The 26,220-nt window shown below is 39.4% G+C and overlaps 2 protein-coding genes across 3 annotated transcripts; one reads left to right on the top strand and one right to left on the bottom strand.

Annotated features, from left to right (window-relative positions):
* Positions 1 to 13: 13 nt before the first annotated feature.
* plekhb1 (pleckstrin homology domain containing B1) lies at positions 14 to 5,478 on the bottom strand. The gene is made up of 6 exons (XM_046040915.1): positions 5,424 to 5,478; positions 3,893 to 4,045; positions 2,443 to 2,545; positions 2,298 to 2,337; positions 2,114 to 2,204; positions 14 to 186 (listed from the first exon to the last, which is right to left on the bottom strand). Exons 1-6 carry the CDS (start codon positions 5,458 to 5,460, stop codon positions 53 to 55), a joined length of 558 nt encoding a protein of 185 aa, XP_045896871.1. The 5' UTR covers positions 5,461 to 5,478; the 3' UTR covers positions 14 to 52.
* Positions 5,479 to 10,814: 5,336 nt separating this feature from the next.
* LOC123963848 (tubulin-specific chaperone cofactor E-like protein) lies at positions 10,815 to 24,789 on the top strand. 2 transcript variants are annotated; one of them, XM_046040918.1, is made up of 9 exons: positions 12,307 to 12,331; positions 13,696 to 13,798; positions 14,613 to 14,755; positions 14,911 to 15,050; positions 16,049 to 16,230; positions 16,703 to 16,959; positions 17,068 to 17,194; positions 17,296 to 17,412; positions 21,081 to 24,789. In XM_046040918.1, exons 1-9 carry the CDS (start codon positions 12,322 to 12,324, stop codon positions 21,424 to 21,426), a joined length of 1,425 nt encoding a protein of 474 aa, XP_045896874.1. In that variant the 5' UTR covers positions 12,307 to 12,321; the 3' UTR covers positions 21,427 to 24,789. The 2 variants fall into 2 exon arrangements, with proteins under 2 accessions (XP_045896875.1, XP_045896874.1); XM_046040919.1 differs by lacking the exons at positions 12,307 to 12,331; positions 13,696 to 13,798 and adding an exon at positions 10,815 to 10,904.
* Positions 24,790 to 26,220: the final 1,431 nt, after the last annotated feature.

Here is a 26,220-nt window from a genome sequence, read left to right as displayed (position 1 = left end):
GGGGACAGACAGTCTGTGTGCAGGCGTTGTCATGTCAGTAATGGAGATCATCTCAGCAGAAAAAGAAGGGCATCCAGAGGAAGGATCGCATGGCTGTTCCTGCTGCCATGCCTGCCAGTAATCCCAGTGCTAGATTATCTAACACTCCATCAAATGGGTCCCTCTGAACAACCACCTGGTGGGTTCCTTAGAAAAGACACAGGGAAGACACGTTTAATATTTATGGTCAACTTGTTGGCTGATACATGTTTGACAAATCATAGTAAGGGAAGAACTCAGAGGGTCAACTCTGAATTAGAAGGGCAGCAAACTCACACTCTTTTTTACTTTTACCAGGTAGCTCCGGCGTTTTTACCTCATCCTGTGACAGTGTCCTATTTTAGTTGATTTTACGCTTACGTGATACATATTTCTAACTAAATCTGTGTTATACAAAATTACCACAAACTGACACACAGTAAACCTGAGGCCAGTTAATATCCGGATCTGAAGTACTGGTAAGCTTTAGGTATTAATAAATAAAATAAAAATTAATGTTATATATAAAAAATAAAATTAAACTGTTCCGTGAAGTCTGCTGTGTGCCTGATGGAAAGTTAAAGGTAGCAGGATACACACAGAATGCACAGAAAGTGGGACAAACCAGGGAGCTGATAGGGATCCCAAGCTACAGGGTTAAATAGGGCCTGGTGATAGTATTTACACAATAATTCTGGTTTTATTTCCACAGAGATGCTTTAAAAGCCTTTGTTTCACACAATCCAGGTTGAAATCAGAGATGCACAAACAGAAGGAGGCTTATTCTTTAAAGCTTAATATCACAATTAAAATTGTTTTCATCTGTTTTCAAAGCACTCACATGTACAGATTAGACTTTCTTGGCAAAACACATTTTATTGGACGGAACTGCTGTTGGTGTATCTTCCTGCTACAATACACATTACTTTATCATTATTTTTGCACACATTGGCCCACTGCTATTATTATTAGGACTGATTTAATGCATCTCCCGACGTACATGCTACGTGACACAAATCAAATGCCCCACAATTTAATTAGGCTACTCGCCCAGCGGGTATGTGGAGGTACAACTACGTGGAAAGAGTGAGAGATGTGGCGGACCTTGGAAAACTTGGAGATTTCATCAATAATTATACAGATATCGAAATTGTATTGCATTCCGCTGGATTATGTTGAATTTAGATGTTCGACCATGCAGGGGAAGAGAATGCAAATAAGGATGAGAAGAAGAGAATTTGGTGGTCATTGTTGAATGGAATGTTTTTAAAGGAGCACCGTCACATTCAGATTGTCTGTGGTTTAGGGCAATTTATCGATTAAAAAAAAAGAATTAAATAATAATAATAATAACATGAAAAATGTACTGTAGTTATATAGTTGAAAGTTGATTTGGTGAATTGTGTAATATTGTACTACTACAGATTTGCTTAAGAGCTCCACTAAATCTGCTCACAACACTATCTGTGAAGCCCACTGAATACCACTAATAGTGGTGGAATATATACTCTACGTTAAGGTAAAGGTGCCACAGTGTAAAATATACTTCCTTCCAAGTAAAAATCTATAATTTGTGTTTAAATAAAAGCAAACAGGTATTATCAGGAAAATACACTTAAACTGTATAAAGTAAGAATAGGCCCTACTCATTATGCAGAAAGGACCCTTTCAGAGTCATATATTATGTATATTATTGTTTTACTGTTACTAATGTCTTATATGTGTAAGTAGCTCTTTAATTTTTCAGCTTGTAGGGGCTTTGTATGTAAAATATGAATCTGTAAAGCAACTACTAACTAAGTAAGATAAATATAGAGGCTTAAAAAGTACAATATTTCTGTATGAAATGAAATGTAGTGAAGTAGAAGTACACAGTACACCCTCCATTGCACCAAAAAAAAATATAAAATGTTTTTAAATATTTAGATTTTTAATATTTTATTTGTGCAGTTAAGCAGTTAATGATGTTTTCTGCAGTTTTTTCTCCAAACATGAAGGTCTAAATGCTGCTTCCAACCTTCTAATTCCGGTAAAAAAAAAAAAAAAAGTGGGGAAATACTGAATCCTGTATTGCTTTGCATCACTGGTAACATACCTGGTCCTGCTCCAGGTGTGATGTAGACAGTATGATGGCTGTTGATAGGAACAGCCTGGTAGGAGTCATCATATGGGTCGTATGTGAACACCTACAGAAAGAAAATGCTACTTTTAGCACTGAGGTGGAAATACCAACCACCAGTGAGAGTGAACAGATCATGTTTCAACACAGTATTACTCACCGGGTTTCTCTTGGTGTCCAGCAGAGTCAGTTTCCATGCTCTGAAAAAGACACGAACAGGAATGAAAAACTGATAGAGTGTAATGTGTATGGAGCTGCAACAGGACGCAGAGCGGACAGGATGAGCGTGAAGTGAGAGTACCTACATGGATTCATCCTCACTGTTTGCACACAGATTGACTGTTGAGCCGTCTTTGAGCTGAACCACAATGCAATTCTCTCTGGGATTACTCTCTGGTGGAGTCACATCTGCAGCCCAAAAACAAGGTAAAAAAGTAATTCACCCAAACATTTGCATATTTTCACCGGTCGTCTGTTAAGTCAAACCTACCTATCACACATTATGTTTAAATTTGGATGATATGTGGACTATTGTATATCTGATTAAACTAAGAATCAGTCACTTAGACATGAAACATGTGGATGTTCACCTTTTTATAAAATTTACAAACACAAATTTGAAGAAACCATTGATTTTTTCTGATTGGGGTAACTGCTGTGAATCAACATTAAGATGTGTGTACTCACAAAAGGGACATGTTTGCATTGTCATTACTTAATGAATAGATGGGCCAAACAAGATTGTAAGCCTTCTGAATAGCTTCAGTGAAGTTGTCATGTTTTAACGCTAGTCCATAAAAAGACTAAGGAATGTAAGAATCTGATAACTGGGAGGTCACGAATTTGGTTCATTTTAATTTTGTTTTTTTTAAGCTGTGTGTATTGTTATAATTGCATAAGGACATTTGGTAAAGAAACAGTATTTGCATTGTAAGGGGCATCTAATTCTGTTAAATGGTCTCATACTGCTTGGCCGCTAAATGCCCCTGCAGAGCAATCATCAAACAAAGGGTTTGTCCCAGTTTCATAATAGATACTAATTGTGTACAGTATACTACATACACAGAGATGAAAATACCTGCGCCGTGAAATGTCAGTCAAGTGACTTTAGAAAGCTACTGACAATTAAATGTCATAAAAAGAGAGCAAAATGATTTTCAATATATAATCAATATCAATATTGGAAAAGTTCATCGTGATATTGATTTCAGCTGTATCACCCAGCCCTGATAGAAAGTTTCCTTCTGTCCATGTTGGTGAACGGTGACTCCACCGTTCACTGCATGGAAGTATTCTACATGTTCTGTGCATCATTTTATACCATTTTGTGAAACTCCGCTGGACATTATTGGTATGTTTGTAAACTCTGGGACATCAAATTGGTACTTTTTTGCCACTTGGGAGCAGTGGAACAAACTCAAAACACAGCATTGCCATGTTTTCACTTTACAAGTTTTTAAGGTGAATGTTTTGGCAAACCACTGTCCATTTGAGCATTGTCACTGGCCACCACACAAATGCAAGTCTCATATTTACTCTCCTCTCAGCTCTGTTTTGGTCTCCACCAACTCCTGGGGGAAATATTTGGCTCTTCAGCTGCTAAATTCTTCACTAAGTTTTTTTTACATGAAGTCAGCCGACTGCTGATAAGGCTGATAAGAATGGAGTTTGATTAGTACAGCTTTAAGCTTTGTTCGCTCAAAATACTTTTTTTTTTTTTAAATGATGGACCTCCTGAAAAGGTTAAAGCTTTACCTCCACATTCCAGGCCAGATCTCACATCTACACATGCTGTCTTGAGGCTGACGCGGTGCTCCAACTCTCGCCTACTGTCATTCTTGTAGAAGCAAAGACTCCCGTCTATCCAAAGGTCACACCAGTTTAACTTCCAGCGTTTTAGGACAGAAGCTAGAGAGGAGACACATGTCACAGTGTACCATTAGTGGTTGTCCTTGAAAGGGCTGTGAAGATTAGTAAAAATGTTAAATTGACCTCAAATTGAGGGTTGATAAAGTCAGTGTGGAGTCAGTGCTACAATGAAGAACCTGAATAGGTAAGAAGTCAGTCCCTGTTTGTTTTGTAGTTGTGTCTTTTGGATGTAATCTATATTCAAGAAGATACTTTCTCATTGACTGTCCTGAGTAATCCACTTAAAGACATGGCCAGGGACAATTAATGGGATTATAAGGTGCAAAGGTTTGCGTTTCATAACAAGTACTGTTTTCACTTTCTAGAAGATTCTCAGCATACCTATTACCTGTTTGAAGTCCAAGAATTTATACTTAATGACGAATTTAAGGTAAATTGTAAAACCACCCAAATAGAACCATATATTTGAGCATGACCAATAAATCTTGGATGATAAATTGGCCTAAAATTATCTTATCACAGATATATTGGTATCAGCATATATGTCAAGAAATAAATTGCAGTAAGAATCTATAGGAGTCATTTAAAAACTGTTTCTATTCTGTCAGTATTATTGGGACAATTTTTTTGTTAATATATCAATTGATATTTTAAGCTCTATTGGCCTCAATAATCCACTATTGGTTGGTCTATAGCACGCATAATAAACTTTTGCTTAGTTGTATTTTAAAATTTTTAAAGGAGTGCTTTTTAAAAAACAAAGCCGAAAATGTAATTATGTATCGAATTGCTCCTCAGAAATCTGTGAAAAATACTGTGGCTAAGAAGGTGTTGCTTACTAGTTAACTAAAGAACATCTTTCTTGTCATGATCGTGTTGTATAAGATGCACTGTCTTGGTTACAGTTGCTGCTCTGGCTTCAAGCTACATCTAACATTCAATATTTAATATCAGAAAATGGGGCACTTTGGTGGCCTAGGGGTCAAAGTACTGGCCATAAGCCGCAACACACATGGTTTTGGCCAGGCAACCATGTTGCATGTCATTGTCATTGTAAGCATGCAACAAAGGACAAACCTTCACATGTTCCGAGAGCCCAAGATGTCAACTTTCAGTTGTTTATTATGTCAAAAACAACAGCTTACTGAACAAAAGTTTACAATAATAAAAAAAATGATAATAATGAGAGAGAAAAGCAGAAAATCCTCACATTGGAGAAATTGTAACCTACAATTTTTTGGCATTTTTATTTGATAAACTTATTAAAAGGAATAATTGATAATGAAAGTTGTGCCAGCACTCAAATTAATAAACTCTTGACTGTATGCGCCTTCTTATAACAGCCAAAGCTATAATTCCCCCATGATAGATGTAGAAAAAAACAAACAAACAAATTTAAAATCCTATATCTACTCACTCTGTCTCCACAGCCAGCCCGACCTCAGGAGAGCCATGTGTCTCAGCGGTGGTCCCAGTTGTTATAATAAGTTTTGGGTTTTCCAAGATCCAGCAGCTGGTTGTGGACTCGTCTGACTCTGTTTATAGTCCCCTCTGTCCCACAGACAGTACTGGTAGAATAATCTGGCTGTGGCCAGGACTGACTCAAAGGATAATTCTGGATTAGGAGAGTATTTGGCCACACCCTCTTGTCCCGGCTCATCATCGCTCTTTCTGGACTGATATCACCTCCTGACTCACACCGTGTGCCATACCTTGTTTGTATTGTTGAATACTCTTGTTAAAATGTCATAACCTAAACTCATGTGTGCCCTGTCTGTTAATTTATTTGCACATACAGTATATAGCATGCTTTCACAAATTAATCCCAGCACTGAGATAACAACATGAGGATTAGCCTAATTGTAACAGTCCTCAGGTCAGTTATGAGAGCGTTTCCAGGATCTCTGCAGGGCTGCTTGTTATACAATGGTGACATCACTTTCTTTAACAGCTTAGAGAAAACTCTGACTAACCTGACTGTGTATTTACATTTCTTAATTCAGATCTAGTGTTTTCTTACCTTTATAGGAATGGTCTGCAGTGCAATAGTGGTCAAACCCACCCAAAAGGGCTCTCAAATGATCACACACCAGCTGTGACATGTGTGAACTCCCACTCTCTTTCAGCTACTGTGACAAAATATCTCAGAAACCTCTCAAAGACACCCCGCATAGCTCTCTTCTCCCATATTTTCGGTTTTTCAATGAAAACAGCCACTTTGTTGGCCAGTTTGAAGACAGTAACCATTTTCCCCTGTAGTGACAAGTGACCTGTTCTGTAAAGAGCTCTCAGGAGAGCTTGCTTTAGAGTCAGGAAAGCATTTTAATGTGAAGGAAGTGGTAGGCCTGTACTGAAACCACAACTGTTGACAGTGCCATTTGTGGTGTAAGGAAATGTTGAGTGGCTTGATATAGCTTAATAGAGATACATTTTCTGTACTTTTTATTAGGAAGTATTTTTGAAACATGACATAGTTGAAGTAATGATCCATAAGATTTTATTACATTTTTAAGAAAGTTCAATGAAGGAAAGCATCTTAGAAAATGAGGACAAACATTACATCTTATTAATGTTGAACTTTTACCAACTGGAACTGCTACACTACCAAGGACATTTAACATTAGTTTAGCAGGTCTCTTGGTTTGCCAAGGCAAAAAAAAAGAAAAACAGACGAATGAATGCACAGGTGAAATGGTCAGATGAAGGGCGGCAGAGGCATATTATTAAGATGATGATGCCTTTTGCATCAGCTGTCCTGGAGACGCGCAAATAACAGTGGTTCGAATCTGATCACCCTTTATTAAGATAGCCTTTTAATCTTTGAGAGAGCCGCTTCTTGACATCCTTGGCCATGACATCAATTCTCCTGGCAGCTGTGCTATCAGAGAGGGAAATCTGGGAAACTTTGACTGCTGCCTCATCTAGCAACTCCCAGCAGATGTCTTTGGTTGCAGGTTGTCCACAAGGAAAGAAACATGTGGCGCTTCTTTGTTTGAAGAGGTTTGGAGGTATCTTTGTAGTTTGAATGTCTTCAGTGTTTTCATTTGAGAGTGTAAACCCCCACAGACAACACACAAGGCTGTTGATCAGTGGATCACCTGTTGCCCTGAAACCATATTTAATGTAGAAGTCTATATTTTTGATTGAAAGTTAATTTTTATTCTTTTAGCTGAATGATTATTTCTCTCACCCAGTGTGTCACTCTTCTCTGGCTGTGTGTTGCCATCTTTGCCTGAAAAATCACTTCAAAATCAAATCTATCAAGTGTTTCTGTCGTACACCCTTTGACCTTGTGCTCCAGTCACACGCAAATTTAGACTAATAAAATACACTTTAAAATGACCAAAAGTTAAGAAGACATAAGAAAGCATTCAGTTTTTGATACTTGTTGCTATGGAAACATTTTAATTGGTATTGACATTCAATACCAAGCCTAAAACACAATACAGTATTACTCTTATTATGTGTGTAAACGTGTTAAATAACTAACAATACAACAGTATGTGTTAATTGGCAAGGGCATGTTGTACCATAATCCAATCATTTTGTAAACAAATATATATATAGATGTATAAACACCAGAGGAAAATCACTCTATGACACATACAGTAAATTAAGGAGAAGTCGCCATCTATCTAAAATAAAACTCCATGTGGTAAATAAACTCAATAAAATTTCCTCCCAGGATCACTGGTTGAAGACCACAGCAGCGGAGCTGCTTTGTGTTACAATCAGCATGACTGTCTGAATGTAGCACAACTAACTGCAGCCACGCTGTGAGGACAGAGGACTCACTCACTACTGTTTAGGTATAAACAATACATTTGGATTGCCTTGTTTAATCTATTGGCTGCATTATTTGAGCCATGGATGGGGTGCAGCTTCGGGACTTTGGACAGACACATCTGCACAAACTCCTGCCAATATGAAGAGAAAGCAACATTTAAAGTGGCAGCTACTGTAGCAAGCCTCTATTTTCCTCAAGGTATACTGACTGAGGTCCAGGGGACTGGTCTCTCCAGAACCAAGATCCGCTCCAGATCATACCACTTCAGGAGGGTCAAGGCTGCAGAGCTCCGAGCTGACTCCAGTCCACCATTTTATCATTTGAGCCACCTCCAGATGGCCATCAGACACCTCCCCTGTTCTTCATCTGAAGAAGCAGATGGATGATAATGATCATGATATGAATATGATCAATATGAAATACAATAAAATCAGTTCAGTCAGGACCACCCGAGTCAAAGAAACTTTCATTTGATCTGCAGTAAGTTATGTTTGTTGGTATGTATGTCTCTGTTCTGGGAGAGCACACTTCCCTGCCTTTTTCCAGGGTACAGAACAGAGCAGGCATTATTGATGGAAATTACATTGATTAGTCAGACACAGCATCAAAGGAGGAGCTGGGGTGGAGGCAGGTTGCAAAGCGGCTTGCAAAGGAAGCAGCAAGGATAGGCAGGCTAAAGCAGCTTAAAGAAGGTGCCTTGTATGAGATTTGCCAACGGATGCTAAGAGGGGAATCAGCTATGAGCCTGCCTGAAGTAACGTTATGCTCATTTAACTGACGTGAAATTGAAAAGATGTTAATTTTGAAGAACTAGTAGTTTGCATGCCACAAGTTCCCGAGGAATGTGTTTTCTGGCTTCAAAATCAGCTCTACAAAGACAATATATGTTAATTGTTATCTTTTTTTAAACTCTGGCCATCCATATAATTGAAAATGCATAATTTAGGGTCTATAGGGATGTGATGAACACAATTTTCTTCCAAAAAGTTTTAAGAAAGTCTGTTGGTCCACCCCTTTGGTCCAGACTGAAATCTCTCAACATCTTCTTTTTTTATGAATTTGAATTTGAATTTATTTCAGGATATTTCTTTGAAATTCTTTAGAGACGTGCATGGTCCTCTGAGGATGAATCCAACTGACTTTGGTAAACTCAGTTTTTTGATGAAGAGGCCCCAAAGCTGATGTCCTGTGGGGGAGAAGGTGGTGTCTTCTTTGACCCTCCTCCTCTCACTGGGCTCCTCTCTGTCACTGCTGCCCTTTTTCTTGCTCCTCTTTACCTTGACATCATCTTGCGAGACACTGTTGGGTTCTGTGGAGTTGTCACCTATAACTGAGAAAAGTGAACCATGAACTTGTTGACTTTAAATGGCCTCTCTGTTCAGTCAGAGCACAGGGCCAAATCAGAGATCTCATACCAGAAAAACAGACCACTGGGAAAACCACAAATGTAAATAATTAATTAATTAATCCTGGGCTTCAGTTTCAGGGTCCTGGTATTTTACACTCTGTCATGGCTTACTGGGACATGCTGTTATATTGCCACACCGGTGCTTTTCTTACTAATCCAGTGTGTCTATTCTACTGACTCTTACTTACATATTTCCATTTTATGGTACTTAATAATTCTACTCCACCACAATTTTAGAAAGAAGTATCGTAATTTTACTCCACTACAGTTATGTAACAGCTGTTACTACTGACATTTTAGATAACGGGTTTATTTGTTGTTGTTGTTACATGATAAACCTACTGAACAATACAATGCACTGTTTAAGATGAATCCTGTGGTTTCCAACCTTTTTGGCTTGTGCAAAAAGAAACTACTAGGCCTACGACTACTATTAGGCTACTACTTAGGGCCCCTTATCGCATTTCTGTTGTCTATGAGTTGTTGGCAGTTCCAACAAAAACACATTTCCCCTCTAAAGTCCGATATTTCATGAAAAAAGCTAAAATTTAGAGAGTTTTATTGCAGAACATTGTTGTTGTTTTTTCTACCCCATTAATCATCTTGAGCTCTCAGATTTATTTTGTGACCCTCTAGATGGACTTAAGCATAAGGTTATATTAAATAGCTCCACATCGACCAGCTACAGCTGTAAAACGCTACTTAATGCATCGCTCTCCACATACATGGTAGTCTCCCACTGTTGTTTTACACTGTAGTAGGAAAGGAGGAGGAACAACTGAACCTTTTCGCTGCACACATGACATGACTGTCACCTAGTGGTAGCATATGGTAGGCCCACTCCACCACAGCTACTGTGAAATGTTGCTTTCTGTTGCATACTAAATTAAGTAATACCTTGATGAAATTACTTGAGTAAAAAAGTAAAATGGATGAATACAAACACAAGTCAAACTATTTATATATCAGTTGAAGGTCAAAATCAAAAGGTTGTTTAAATTTTGTTTGTCAATATTACATAAACTTCACCTGTGAATTACTTCTTTCCTAAGAGATCTCCCTCGTACTTGAAAACTATTTATAATAGGGGAGACATTATAACAAAACAAGTTTAATTGTGTTTTATTTAAATTACAGTATCAAGAAGATGAACTCCATGTTTTCTGTGACCTGCATGAGTCACTGTTGTGCAAATGCAAAAGGATACTTTGCTTTACTTTACAAAAGATGAACTTTGCCCACCCCTTTTATTTGTACTGCATTTGTGTGCCAGCTGCAGTTGATCTATTTCTTTACAGCTTAATGTACCAGCAGCCAGTAGTGCTACCTTAATTATAACAGTGAAATATTACTAAATGCAGATTATAAAGTTGTAGGCTAACTAATGTTTGAAGTTAACACTAAAGGACCATGCGCCAGGACCAACAGTTTGGCTAAAAAAAATAAAATAAATGCAGGACTGATTATTTTTCCCTTGTGGTATTGCATTTTTCACATTTAAAATGTTAAACCATAGCTCTTGGTTTTATTTTTTTTATTTTTTTTAAATTAACGCCATGTTTCCTGTGCTCCGTTTTGAAATGAAGACGGAAAAAAACAAGCCATTTAAACGACGTCATTTCCGGAAAAGTAGGCGTATCTTAAATGACAACTAACCGAAGAACAACAAAAACAAACACAACACTGAGGGGGTTCCGGGGACGGTGAGTGCAATCAGTCTCAAAATATACCGTGTGAGTTACAAAATACAACATGAATACTTACATGTGGCGTTAGTTTGGGATGTCAAGACCATGCTTAGATTCTAGCAGCCTCAGCATCTAAATGTAACGTTGAAAGGTAGCTACGCTGCTGCACAACAGTGTACTTGAAACATGTCACTTCATTGAGTAAGTGAAAAACTGTACCCTCCGCTACTGTCACAATGTCCACTTTCAGTTTGTTATTTTGTCCATTCGTTTTTGCGCAAGCGACATTAGGCAGCCAGGCCTCGGTCATAAGCAGTCCTCCCGAGCGTGCCGTTCTCTCTGCCTTGAAGAATGTTGCACCAAACTCCGTTGAAACATCTGTTAGTTTAATGTGGCCTTGCTTATTAGCAAGTGTATATAACAGGTACAGTAATGCGTATGACCTTTTATGAATCGTTGTGGGTCGCCATTGAATTCGGCATAAATACATCAATTGACTCTTATTTGTCTCTTTCTGTGAAACTCTTATCTCTTAAAAACAGTTTGGCATTGCTGCCACTATCTTACAGTTACACCGTCACTTTTAAAACTCGAACTTTTACTAGGAAACATAATGTATTTTTGTGACAAATCTAAGAAAAGGCTGAAGAAGAAACATGTCAAACAAATAGCCAGGTAGTGTAACCAGTGACCCCAGAAAGGTAGTAATACGTGGACAGGTTTTAAATGGATGGTTTTCTCTCTATAATGGATCACCTTTGTCTGGCATATGTTCATTAGACCTTTTTGAAAGGTTTCAAGTTGTCGTCAGCGCATTGTGCTGGAATGAACCCCAGCTATTATATTGCTAGTTGTGTTCTTGGACCAGCCAGGAACCCAGCTGTCACTCTCCCTTTGTCAGCCTTTATAATGCAAGTTTCACTCCCTTTGGTGTGTAGTAAAGGCAGTCATCCTGTGTAGGTTTTCTTCCATTTATGCAGTTGAACGCATTTTATATTTGCATGCATGTAAATGAGTTTTTTCTGGTTCCCTTACACAGTTTAGCTATTTTTAGATGCTGTTCTTGTTTCATCAAAGTCCCCGTTTTCTCCCAGCAGGAGAGGAGGCATGATCTGATGTGTTGTTGAAAACAGGCTTTCCTTTGGTCTCTGCAAGATCAGACGCTTGAATCAGGGGATCTGTGAAACAAGAAACTATCTGTGACAGAAACATCAGAGGCTGGACAAAATACTCAATCATTTTGCGAACACGCCACATCAGGTGGGCTGAGTTTAAGATGATCAGACCCCATTTGTCTGAAAGTGATAGGGCTGATCAGGGTTGAAGCGAGACGAGGAGTCCAGGGCACCTGGGCGCTGTGTGGACACACAAGGTCGAGATTGTATGGCCTACTACAACAAACATCTTTGCAACATGCATTAAAGCAGGAAAAATGACTTTTGGTATGGGCGTTAATAAGAGTGAACTGCTTTAATTGTTTACAGTACTACTGATACTACTGCTGCTCCGACTACTACCTATTAGTATTGATACTGTGATATTACTACTGCCTTAATTTCTGTTGCTTTAATGCTATTTCTTCCACTGCTACTGTTAGTTCTACTGCAGGGCAGCAGTGAGTTTTAGAAATGGTTGCCAAGCTGGCAGCATGCCAACAGGTGTTAGTTGCCAAAGTTGACAGAATGGTTTTTGTATTTTAATTATTTATAGTTGGAGTGATAATAGTCCTGTTTTTTATTGCCCCATTCCTCAATGGAATATTTAAACCCATTTTACCTTACAAAAACTATAGTCTGTTTTTTTCTGTTTCTTTGTGTCAAACACACAGCTGGGCCTGCTACTATTTACTTTTCGATATTGACTAATTGGTCAACAATTGTTTAGTTTATAAAATGTCCATAAGTACTGAAAAATGTTTACCACTTCCTATTGCCTTTTTGATTCAACTAACATTACACAACTCAAAGATATTCATGCCACAGTGATGTAAAATGGAGAAACACAAAATGACTTTCAACAGGTGGTTCAGCTTCCCTACAAAGTACATTGGTGTCAACAGTGCACCTGCTCTTGTCAGTGCTGCTTTGCCTCTCATGTTTCTGCTCCTGTGTCTTGTAGGTTATTCTATGATGTCGAGGGGTTATTTTTAGATCTTTTTTAATCTAACACATACACAGAAAAACACCAAACCAAAAATATCTATCAACAAGAGCAAGTGAAATGGTGTGAAATGGTTTGAAGTGGTTTGACAGAGGTGCAAATTTGGTTGATTGATGCAGCCATGTCAAGTCCTGTACAAGACATACTTGCACATAAACTGACACAGTCTATTTTGTCTGCTCAATTGTTTTTACTCAGTCAGTTTTATATCCATGTATTTGTTTAGCTGTTTAACAATGATTTCAAAAAGGCTGCAAATTAGCTTCAGCCAAATATATTAATATAAATATAAGCCCTATCTGTTGCTCTTTTTCCCCTGTGTAACAGTGTTAACCTGTGTTGACCCTGTGAATATAAAGTAAATAGATCTTGTCTGCTACTGCTGTTTCTACTACTTAATTCCTGTATTATTTATGGGTTTATTTAAAAGGGACAGTGTAGATAAACAACCAGACAAATAAATTACAATTAACCACTAATTTCACCAGTTATTAAAAATACAACCATTATTAATACTATTATTACTACTACTATTTTCTTGGAGTTTTACCTACTATTAATACTGCTTTTATTTTTAATTTGTAGTAGTAGCAGTAATAAACCAAGGTCACTAGTTTACGTTCCTTGCCTTTGTGTTTTTCTTTAGTAAATACTGACGTCTGGGCGGCACACTCAAATGGATTTTCCTCTACCCCAAAAAAGTATTTTAAGGCCTTCTGCCTTAAGTTTTTCTGGAAGTTGCTCCTACAGTATGTATATATGTATCTGTGAATTAATATCAAGACTGCCACATTGTTTAGATCTGATAATCCTCACACTGCTACAGAATGACATTTAGTTTAGTAAATGTCATCTTGTAGGATTTCTCAAATGTTCCTGTGGGATGCAATTTAGACTGGCAAGATGCAAAGTTACTCACTGCAGCTTTAAATCTAAAGCTTGAAAAAAATGTCATTTTTAATACCCCTTCAAACCATTTCATATTAACTGATTTTTCTATATCAATTGATTCAACTAACAAGTTTTGTCTTTGCAGACAGAGTTTGTTGTTGCTTATTCCTCTGTGCCATAGAGCTCTATTGTTAACTGCTATTGTTATTGTTAACACATCACTGAGCCACACTGTTGCACTGGGTGACGTGATCCTTCATTACCATGAACACAGTTGATTTTGACTTGATCCTACATGTCAATCCTAGTGCCTATTTAAATAGGCTACTCACTAGTACACTAAGTCTGCAGCTAAAAATAGTCTCCAACAAATAAAGTGTTTCCTGTTTGAGCAAAAATTCCCAGCTGTTTTGTAAAATGTATGAGCCTTAAACATGAAATGGTACATTTGTGACATGTTTTAATCTTTAATAGAAACAAATGGGTTTGGGGGTATGTCCCACAGACGGGAGAACGTTTCCAGACCCCGATCCTGGTTTAACTGTTGTAGTGACTCCACAGTTAGTAAATCAAATCAAATGTTCCAAAGCTAAAAAAAACCCTCAAAAAAGTAAAGAACTGACTGTGTTGTTTGCAACCTCTGTTCCTTCTCTCCCTTGGATACCTGCTCAGGGCTGGAACCATGGAGTCGTCCTCTGATGAAGAGGAGGTGCGCACCTTCCTCCAAGTCATGAGTGAGAAATACAACCCAGAGAATTTCCCCTATGGCCAAGGAGTAATGGTTCTCTCCAGACCGCCAGGATCCCCCGTCAAAGGTGAGAGATGGTGCAGGGAATTATGTCAGGGTTTTGATCACCAGTGCTAAGTGAGCGCTGATATCACTGAGACCTGCATTACTTTTTTATGTCAAAATGATGGAAGTGTGAAGTATAGTGTGAAGGTTTGCATAACTACCTAAGTTTGTTTGCAGATCGCCTGTTCTTGCCCAGCATACTGGTTCTGAATTACTGTGGAATCAGTAAAGCTGGTGACAGGTCAGACATTGCAGCTTTCTGTGCCCATGTGGTAGGGCTGGACCTGTCCCACAATCAACTTAACGACTGGGTAGAGGTGGGTCTGCTTCAAAGACTTGGTGCTTAGAAAAGGAAAAGAGTGGAGTGGGTTTACTTACAGTAATATTTCTCAAAGCAGAGCTACTCCTGAGGCAGAAATGAACTCATTGATCTAATTTATTTGTGCTGTTATTTAAGACAGCGTTATTTGTATTAGACGTGTTTGGGCAGTGCCATGCTTTAATTATATTCCCCGGTGTTTACCGTTTTTACATTGTTTCATTCAGTTGGTGATACAAAAGATGGTGCAAAGGTCAGACTTGTTTCATTGATGAATATGTATCTGTTCCGTGAGGCCTTCGTATTTACTTTGTTTCATTCATTAATAGAGAGCAGGGTTTGCATTAAGCAGAAGGGTTGCAGTGGAGACACAAGAGAAGATAACAAGCCTGTACTGGCATCTTGAAAGGAGAAAACACAATCAGCCCAAGTACCAATCACAGTTCTTGCGATCCCCACATAGTATCTGCGTAGCCATCTTAGCCATCCGATGTGTCGTTACATTTATTAGGAGGCACTTGTCTACAGCTTAGCCTGTGCACATAGTATGAATGTTTGACCAGGGCCACTATTAATGTTAGTAGTTACACCTGTGCTTTTCTTGCAGACAGCTCAAAATACCTACAGTTTAATACACCTATGTTAGCTTAATGTTAAAAGATGAATGACATTATTTGACACTCGAGAATCAAACCCTGCTGGTAGCCACGCTAATCAATAAAAAAAGCACACAACTGTAATGTTCTCACTTTATTTTAAGTCATTTTGGTTGGCTATTGATACAAAATCTTCACAAAATCTAAAATACTGTTACAAAGTTTAGGTCAGTGATCTGTCTCATACCAGGTCATAGTTGAACACCACAGAGATACTAACCTCCACAAATAACTAATAATCACATAAATGTGAAATCAAAGTGGATTATGTTTACTTAATGGGTTGTCTCTATGGTTTCGTTTTTGTTTGTTTTTTCTGTTAATGCTTGTGGGTTGCCAGATCAGCACCATCGTTTCCAGCATCCCCCACCTGGACTTCCTCAATCTGAGCATGAACCCTCTGAGCGGCGTAGAGCTGGAGCCCAGCATGGCTGAGGTTTTCTCCAGGGTCCGGCAACTTGTCCTCATTAACACACACGTCAGCTGGGACACCGTGCACACACTCACGCAGCATACACCAGAGTAAGTGCTGATCTTATTCTTCTGTGCCATAGTGCTTCAGTGTTGTGCAGAAACTATTAAAAAGACATCAAGTTTTTGAGTCAAGCCTACACATACCACCATGCTGCTGTAAATACTGACTCCAGTACCAAATGTGAATCTACGTGTTGGTGAAAATAGTCCCCCAACAAATTCATGATTTACTGTTGGGGGGCTGTTGTAGGAAATTATTTTTGAATCTATATATTTGTAGCCTGCTTTGAAAGACTAACTTTTTCAGCAGGAGCCAGTGGGCATGATGCATTAACAGGGTGACAGCAGCATGTCCTTGATTCAAACATAGACCCTGTATTCAAGCACAAAGAGTCAAGAGATGAAACATAAGCTCAACATGAGCTCAACAGATTTATCAAATGCAGATTTGGCCTGAATGTTGTTTTGCTGTAGTTACTTTTATATTTCTCAAACATAACTAATTCACTGCATCATCCAGGCTTGAGGAGCTTTTCCTGTGCCTGAATGGCTACAACACCGTGTCAGAATCCCAGACGTCCTGTCCGTCACTACGCCTGCTGCAGATTACAGACAACCAGCTGCAGAATTGGGCAGAAGTGAGGAAGTTTGGGCTGATGTACCCAAGTCTGAGCACACTAGTGTTGGCCAATAACTCTGTGGAGTCTGTGGGTGACACTCAAGAAACACTGCGGTGCCTCTTCCCCAACCTGCGCACCATCAACCTCAACAATTCAGGTCTGAGAGGGATAATGAAGGCTGTGCATGTGTTCATCCATCCAATATTCAGTGCTAGTTGTAAACAAATATTCACTGTCGCCCTAAAACTGATGTTGTGTTATTCAGGGCTTAGTAAATGGGAGGACATTGAAAGGCTGAATTTCTTTCCTAAGCTGGAGGAAGTCAAAGCAAAAGGGATTCCTTTATTGGAGCCTTACACCACCCACGAGAGACGTAGCCTCCTCTTAGCACAGTGAGTCTGAAATTCTACACCTATACACATCAAATCCTTACTGTTTTGAATATACAGGTATGTTTACTTATTCACTTTCTAATCCTCATACCTGCCTGCAGGCTACCATCTGTAGTGGTGTTGAATGGGGGTGCAGTGTCTGCTGGAGAGAGAGAGGATGCTGAGAGATATTTCATCAGGTACTACCAGGACTGTCCAGAACAGGAGCTTCCTCAGAGGTACTCAAACATACAGGATGCATGTATTAAAGTATATACTGTCACAAACCCTTAATTGTAAAGGAGGGTACCATTTACTTCTTACTTGTTTTCATACAAAACGACAGAATGTGGACCGATACCAATCATCTAGTTGTGGCTATCAAGAACCCCTGTCTGACAGGGCAAGGCATTTCCTGCACCCTGGTATACAAATGAAGAGTGTTTGATGTTCTTAGTTGTAGTCCTAAAGCTGCAGAATTAGCTAATGCTAGCTTGTCCAGCTCAAATTCAAAACAAATTATCAACACCTTTCTGAAGCATTTACAACATTTGAACCCTAGGATTTATTATAAATGGGTTTATTACAAATTATATGTATAAATTATTATAAATATTCCAAAAAAGTGGTTTGGGTATTTTATATAGATTTGATTAGGTACAGCCTAGCCATATCAAACTAGGCACATGCATTGTGACCTAGTAAAAGCCTACAAAGTATGACACGGATGGCACATGGATGGCACTAATCCTAAGTAATTATAATAATACCCTTCATACATGCAGCATGCAGCTCAGAGTGCTTTACACCTTTAAAACCATGGGTCACAGGAGGGGTGGGATGTTGATCAGTTTGCAAATGACCCACCCAAACAAGCAATGGAGGGAGGCTTAGGCAGGATGCAGCATGTGGGAGAAGTAACACAGTAAGTAAGACAGCGCTTCGCGAGTAAATGGCAGGTGCTCTGTTGAGAGTAACCGCAGCAATGGCTTCTGTGCGCTACACAGCTGTAGCCTATTTAACTTGATTTAAAATTATAGGCTACATAACTTTGCCTGTATAACCAGAGATTATCTACAATTTGCCCTATGTTTTGGTTATTTTCAACAGAACTCCATAAACGTTATGCTTTTATTGATCCCAACCCATGGAGCTTTGTGTGTATTTGTATCAACCAGGTATTTAATGTCTTGATACATGTGATATTAGTGGGTTTTAGTTGTTTTCACTGCTAGAGAGTGAAGATGTTAAACCAATAGTAATTGTTGCTGGCAGGTTAATATATCAGTACTTCTGTCCCATGGTTTGATGGACAGGTTTAGAGTTTCAGCATCTCAAATATTCACAGATATTGCTGTCAGTCTTTGATAACGCGCATCAATCAAAACCCTGAATATGTAGCACAAAGTGTTGACTCCTGCTTCCACTCAGATAACTCGTGCCTCTGTGAACACCTGTGAAGTTGTAACAATAGCAACAACCCGTTCGTTGTCCTCAAAATAAATGTACTGTATGTGATATAATAATTTAGAAAGCTCTCCTCAGGGGCTGACAGCGGTCAAATAATTGCCCACGCTCCTCAATGACTGCATTCCACTTAACCTCAGCAGAATGTTGGAGAGGGATTTGTGAAGGAAGGTGTAGTCCCTGACTGGGGGAAACTAACCTTTGGGAGACAATGCCACCAGTCTCTCTCTGCTCAATGAGTCCTTTGTGCTGGGAATTCACTGATTGGAAAACTGATACACAAGGTAGCAGGTTGATTTTTTTCTTTATGTATACACCTACTCTGTCAACCTCAAACCTTAAGTTGAGAGATTGTTTTGTTTTCTGATGTCACAGGAGCTGAAATAGCACTCCTGGCTAGTATGAATCGTCTCAAAGATTATGTTAAAGTATTCATTATATTATTTAAGACAATGTCGCAGTTAACATCATGTTATACTTTACCACTACTATCCAAAGGCCTTCAAACATGTTAATTTTGTCTGTTTTCATTACTTTCCTTCCTGTATTTAAATGTATTCGAGGTCTTGGTCTGAAGCCAGGCTTCTCAGTGTAGGTCCAGGGTTAGGGATCACCATGACTGCATGTGGGTGTTATCGGGGTGTCGGACACACTCAGTAAGCAGTGAAAACACCGCTATCTCCTTTCCTTTCTGACGGGGCTGCGGCCTTGCTACCCCGAGATCAGAGCACTGCAGGGTGGGTCACAGCCTCTCAGGTGAACACATCTGACACAGCCCAGCTTTGAGTAGCTGTAAATGCAGCTCAAACCATAAAGCAGACTGATAGATACTGATATACCTTTAATAATCTCAACAAAAACCCCCAAAAAATTTAAAGAAAGAAATGTGGTGGATGGACAGGGAGGAAAGTTGCATGGAAAGAATGAAAGAGATTACTGGGTTGAAAAAGAAATCTGAGAGTCGGAGTATCCAGTAGAATACATACAGAGGGACTGAAAGGGAACTGGACCTGGAGCAGTGGATATTGAGGGCCAGTCCACAAGGGGAAATCTACATTTTAAACTTTTTAAGCAGTTCATCTTTCAACTAGAGGACTGGAGAAACGAGAAAATGAGGTGGGATGAAACGCCAAAAGAGAAGTCTGCCAAGATGCGGACTAGATAGATCTGTATTAGCTCCAAACCTGCTGCTATATTACTCTCCATTAGCAAAGAATGCTGGAAAAGACAATTGGAATGCTGAATTGTTATCACCTGTAGCATTATTTGCCCCATTATGCCATGCTTACCGCCTTAAATGAAGCCTTTTAGCTAAATGGCTTCTCTCAGAATGGCACTTTGTACACTGTGGCCTTAGAGGAGAATTCCCACGGTGGACCACAAGCTTTGGCCAGAAACCTCAGGCCAGGCTTTGTGGGGAAGTTTTGGGGAGGGAAGGGAAATTGCTTTGATTGGCCCAGCTGTTACAGTAGCTTTGAAAGCACAAGCCTTTTCTCCTGGATTTTATTTAATCGTTCCTGGGTCCTTATCTTGAGCACGCATTCCCCTGAGGCGGCTGAGAGCTTTCTCACGGCATGCAAGGCAGAGAACTCATTGTTTCTTAAACACACTTGGTACATTTCCATTTACCTGTTTTTATGCTCATTTTTAATTTCACGCTAGAAATTTAAGGAAAAGGCTAAAATGTGGCACAAAACATTTTTGGCCGACGTCGAGAAAGAAACTATGCAATAATGGCTAATGGAAAGAGATTTTTTTAATAGACCTTGAAGTTGCTATCTCTATGGTAGACAAAATGTGTCGGTCTTTCACACCGTTACAAGCCTCCTCTCTACCAGAAAGATTAAGAGTGCTTAAGTACAACATCCCTGGGTGAGTCCAGACTATGGCCCTTGTTGCATCTTTGCAGAAGACCATTAAAGCAAAGATGCAGATGAATTGAATTCCAAAAATGTAACCAGCACCGCCTTCAGTCATTTTATGCACCTGCTTAGTGGGTTGAATTTGCAACCCACCAGCCAATTTTGGTGAGTTTTGGTCTGACAGTTTTTGCTGCACAAACAGTTTTAGCGAAAAGAAAGACAAGCTGTGCCTTTACCAGAGCACTGACTGTAGCGTTAGCAAGCCTGATAAGCAAAGGCAGAGAAACAACATTGTACTAACTATGTTACTGAAACTGTGTTATTTTCAGAGCTTTAGAAGATATTTAGGACTGACAAACAGTAATGTGACATGACAAACAGCATGGCTATGGCTACGTACTCAGCCTCCACCCGCCAGCCCATCCCAGAGACACATACACACACACACTGACCCCCTCATATCAAACACCTTTTAACATCCTCACAGTATTTTTCTCACTGAGTAGTTATTCCGTAGTCTTAACCATAAACAAAACAAAACCGTTCAGTGATCTGACATGAGTCCTGCTTTCTCCCAGGTACCACATCCTTGTATCCAAGTACGGTCAGCTGGCCCCGCTGGCGGAGGTGGACCTGAGCCCCCGCTGCACCACGGTGGATGTTCGCTGGGGCGAGAGGGTGGAGGCAGTCAGTCTTCATCTGGAGCAGACGGTGGGCGACCTGAAGAAACACCTTAGATCTCTGCTGCAGCTGCCCACCAATGGGATCAGGCTCTTCTACATCAACCGGGAGATGTGTTCGGTCTTCGGACCTGAGGAGTTGAAGTGTGGCTGCCGGGCCCTCCATTCTTATAGCATTCGAGATGGGGATGAGATTCTAGTAGTGCCCAAAGTCAAAAGCCGCTGCAGCTCATCAGATCTTTGAATCAGGAGGCTCTCTGGTTTAGGATGAATGGGACAGGGATTTTAGATAATAAACACTGACTATATACTAAGCTTTGACTTGAGCCTTTTTAGATTAAAAAAGGGTCATATTTGTCAGCCTTGAATGTAGGGAATGTAGGGTTTGCTGTCCACCATATTGAACAAATTTATACAATAATATATTTGCACATATATTTCCACATTCACAAAGCTTGTTTCTTGGGTGCAAGTTACACATTTAGTCGCTTAAGCTTAGACTGCACTTTACATCTCATTTATGAAAAATTGGCATGCAAATCCAAACGTGGTGCAAATAGTCCTCTGAAAGAAAAAAACAGCTGCCATAATTACCAGTTGGACTCTAAATTGCACGTTGTTTTTCTGCACCATAATCAGCAGCTCTTTGATGTTTTCTCTCTATTTTTCTGTTCTTTCTTCTAGTAGAAGATTACTGAGAGGCCTGTTCCCTATAAACTGAACAGGATCCTCTGGCAGCAGTTAACAGTGGAACCTTTTTATGCCTAAGGAGTATACAGTTTGGGTGAAAATCATTCTAAACCAATCTACTCCTTAAAAGCCAACACAATGGCAAACAATCAACCTTAATCATACAGCAATTGACTTTGCAGATTGCGCCAAGCTGACTTTAATTTCTGCATGTTGGCATCGCCAAGGATTTGTGAACTGGGTGCAGTCTACATTTGCATCTCATTCAAAAAACTTATGTGGGTAAAAAGAATGAATGGTTTACATTTTATTAATATTGCCAGGATCATGACTGACTCAAAGAGGCTTTGTTTTATCTAACCTTTATTCAAGCAGAGTAGATTTGCTGATGACAGTGTTATTTTCCAGGAACATGAGTGTGTGCATAAGTAACACAAATCTTTTCCTGCTTCTTCCTGTCACTCAGATCACTCTCTTTCCACATGACTCTTGATAGCAGTGAAATATCCTGGGATAACCCCCTGAGCTGAAATCACAAATGCAGTGTGTTGGGGATAACGTAGAGCACATGGCTGCTGCTCAGTCAAGACGCCCTGGCAGAAAGATGAGACAAGTCTGAGGTGAGGTTGAGTCTGGGACGGAGAAAAGATGCTCAAGTTACTGCAGGTCTGAATGGAGCAGCTCTCTCTCCCTGCAGAGGCAGCTGAGAAATGTTGAGGCCCAGTCTGTATGGTAACCACACACCAGCCGCTGTGTCATGGACACTTCCGCTGCATTTAGGGTAAAATAGTTTCACCCAACAGGCTCTCTCCCCTCACCCGTTCACCTCAATCTCTCCTTTACATCCGTCGTACAAACCTGACACTTCTCGTGTCTGCCGTTTCACAGGATGTGCGGTCGTGAACTTTTCCATCGGCTCACATAGGTATTTATTGTTTTCAATATCAAAAACAAATTAACCATCTACTATCAATTGACAGCATTTTGCAGTGGAGGAACTGAACTGCCCATAACCTGGGGCATCTTATAACCTGACCTTTTAAGTACCGTGTGAAGCTCAGGTACTAGGTTTTCCTTGTATTTCCATATGTAGCTGTAAGGTCGCACAGGCTCACGGAGGATCCAACTCGCACACCTCACATTTTCACAATGCATGGTGAGGAGCTGAGCGTGAAGCGAGACAATTGTTTGATCCTACTCCTAAGGAAGGCCAATTCAAAGCCTTCAGTTATAGACAAAACTGCCATGGCCCCGCCTGGCTGTGTGGCGTACCCTTATCTCTGACCACACTCCCTCTGAAAGGCCTCCTCTCCCCAAATACGAAATGGTAGTTACTACTGTTGTGTTTGTTGTAGTCGTTCTTGTTGTGATGTGATGTGATACATCGAATTGACTAACAGTGAGTGGCAGCACTGCCGGCAGCTGCTGAAAGTACCTGGAACTTGCCTTTAGGATCACCTCCTGGGCAGTGTTGAAGTTCATTTCCAGGAGCGTAGTGGGTGGAGAAAAAAGCAGAACCTGAGAACCTGAAAAGGTCCTGCAGTGGAAAAGGGATGTTAGAGTTTCCAATTAACTGACCTGCATGTCTTTGGACTATAGGAGGAAACTGGAGCTGTCAGAGGAACCCCACACAGACATGGGGAGAACTTGCACACTCCACTCCCAAACAACAGCACTAGCCAGTGGATAAGAACCCAAGACGTCCTTTCTAAGTGCTGCATTCATAGAAAGCTAGCGACAAGAACTTGCCAATAGTAACCTCTCATGTAAAGCATCACCAACTGGCTGGGTTGCTAAACATCGGCTCTATGTGTCCAGATTGTTGTGACAGACTTAGGAGTTGGACTATAACGCTCAGTGAACATCTTTACAAGTTTCATGTTTGGTGGCAAGTAAGCATTTGGAAAACATAAAGAAACTGGAAATACTATCTAACCCTTAGCCTTTTCACGAGGTTTGTACAGCTCTATACAGAGAAGCCCTTGGGGTTCCTCATGTAGTCCAAAGACAGACAGGCCTGGCTGATCAGGGACACTAAATTAAATATGTGTTGATGTTTCCCTGCCTTTTGCTCATGCATGCCGGGATATGTTCCAGTCTGCCTGACACTGAGCAGCTAAAAGATTTCACCAAATGTGTTTTGTGTTTTGTTTTGAAAATGCTACTAATTTGGAACGTCTTGCACAAGCTATTTCTTTTAAATATTGGAGTTCCGTGACGTCAATGGAGTTTATGTTTGGAGACGCGTTGGGTGAAGTGAGCTGGCAGGATAAAATGTTTCTCATTAAATCATTTATAACTATTATGAGTGAAATTTAGCCTTGTGTTACTGATAGAATGTGTTGAGATGCCATCATCCTGTGGCAGCCTTACAGTGGTGTCTGGATCCCTCCTCTGACACAAACTTAATTTGTGTAGTAGATAACTGGACTCTTGGAGCTTTCTTTGTCACATACGTTATACTTAGCGTTATGTGGATCGTGGGAAGTTGGTGGTTTGCATGTTCTTATATTTGTTGATATGTTTGATTTAAAAATGTGTAAGAGATCATTTGTGTCATTTCAGGGAACCAATGTTGTTTATGGGCATTTGTAATTTTGACATTTTTTGTGTATCTGTGCTCTTGTCAACCTCACTTTTATTCTTCAGTAATACGAAAAACAAAGATTATTTACAGATTTATTCATCTAAAAGATCATTGCTAATCTGTTATACAGTTTGCCTTGTGCTGTAAAGTATATGGTGTTTAATTTATACCATGTTTTCTTTTCATAGTTGTCTATCTTTTCAATATACATATACATATTTTCAATGGTACAAACTTGTTTTCTTTCTTGAAATCATAATGCCATTTATTCACCTGTACTGCATAATACTCATTTCACTTCTCTTAAAGAAATAAATTCTAATTATTTCAGCTTGTTCCTGTGTTATTGTTTTTTATATAAATAAAGTGACTGTGATCTAGATCAAGCAGATAACTTGAGTTAGCTATGCTCACATAATGTGCTCTACTATAACATATGAAGCACATCTTTTTGCCATTTGTCTCTTTAAGCCCTCAATGCTCTGCTCACACTTCATCTTCACAGTTCATAAAATGTTCCATAAGCAACATTGCCTGCCAACAGTCTGATAGTATCACTGTATTTTTACTGTCGTTCACACAAACTACATCTGTCATTTTATGTATGTATAAATGAGTGCAACACTATGAATGCCTTTGAGGAAAGATTAGCTTAAAGCTTCTGTCTTTGTCCCCATTTGTGCAATTATCACCCCGCCCTAACAGCTATAAATACTTCTGTGAATGTTGCACTGCATGACATATGAGTTAGTTTGTTTACAACATACAACAGCTTTTAGCAACATCAAAAGGTTAAAAGGCTGTTGTCCAATGTGTTGCTGTCTGCAGATCTGTTTGTGGGTGATATCCAGGCATTTGCTGACTGCAAGTTTCTGCTCTTATGTTGTTCCTGAAATGGGTTGTATTTAAATTGGTATTAGATGTGAATTAAGTTCTTGTAATGGCCAAGCCCATTTTCAAATGAACAGTAAGATGAGATAATATTATGTAGTGGTGAAATATAAATAGTCAAGTTTCTGGTAAATGGGGAAATATTTCATATTGGGTGTAAAAAAAAAAGTGTATAATTATTTCCCTGTAATTTTGGTTTCAGTTTGCTCTGCTGCTACAGTCAGTCACTCTCACTGCCATTCTAATCTCACATCCATGTGTCGCACTGGTCATTTGTTTATGAGACTACATCGCATCTTTTAAGAACTACTGCAGCATAGCTGGCTGAATTTGTAATTCCCTTAAGCAATTTGTTGACGTTAATACTTTTTTTTTTGTTAATATGAACAAACTCACATCCACTGCAATTCAGTGTGGTAAAAAAAATAAATAAAAGTACAAAAGGGTGCATACACTTTTTGTAGGTACCGTAAATTGTCAGATGTCAGTGTAGGTAAGAGATCAGATTCACAAAAATCATATATAATAGAATTTATCTTCTGGGGATCACAGATATCCATGGCGAATTTCATTGCAATGTGGCCATTAGTCAACATTCATATCATACTCTGGACCAAAGTGTTAGCCTAATGAATCAACCAATCATTGTCTTTATCTGTAAAAAAACACATATTGCAAAAACTCTGAGCGTATTTTATTTTCTAAATATAAAAAAATCGGACTAAACAACAATTTAACTACTGTATTTGTGATTGAAAGACAAGGTATGGAGTGGGGCATCACTCATTTTACAGGCAGAATGTACATGTGCTCAGTATGCACAGCTCTGTTTCACAGGCTGAATACTTGGCTGTGGACAAGACGGGATTC

Source organism: Micropterus dolomieu, linkage group LG23, assembly GCF_021292245.1.
Source record: "Micropterus dolomieu isolate WLL.071019.BEF.003 ecotype Adirondacks linkage group LG23, ASM2129224v1, whole genome shotgun sequence".
Lineage (NCBI taxonomy): Eukaryota > Metazoa > Chordata > Actinopteri > Centrarchiformes > Centrarchidae > Micropterus > Micropterus dolomieu.
The sequence above is the reverse complement of the archived record's forward strand: the minus strand, read 5'-3'. Positions and strand labels throughout refer to the sequence as shown.

Excerpts from the sequence above, each read along its gene's own strand:
- plekhb1 (XM_046040915.1), bottom strand. The coding sequence starts at position 5,460 with ATGGCTCTCCTGAGGTCGGGCTGGCTGTGGAGACAGA. Across the intron at positions 2,338-2,442 it reads AACAGTGAGGATGAATCCAT|AGCATGGAAACTGACTCTGC; the intron begins GTAGGTACTCTC and ends TGTCTTTTTCAG. Across the intron at positions 187-2,113 it reads CACACCTGGAGCAGGACCAG|GAACCCACCAGGTGGTTGTT; the intron begins GTATGTTACCAG and ends GTCTTTTCTAAG.
- LOC123963848 (XM_046040918.1), top strand. Across the intron at positions 15,051-16,048 it reads AACTTAACGACTGGGTAGAG|ATCAGCACCATCGTTTCCAG; the intron begins GTGGGTCTGCTT and ends GTGGGTTGCCAG. Across the intron at positions 17,195-17,295 it reads CGTAGCCTCCTCTTAGCACA|GCTACCATCTGTAGTGGTGT; the intron begins GTGAGTCTGAAA and ends ACCTGCCTGCAG.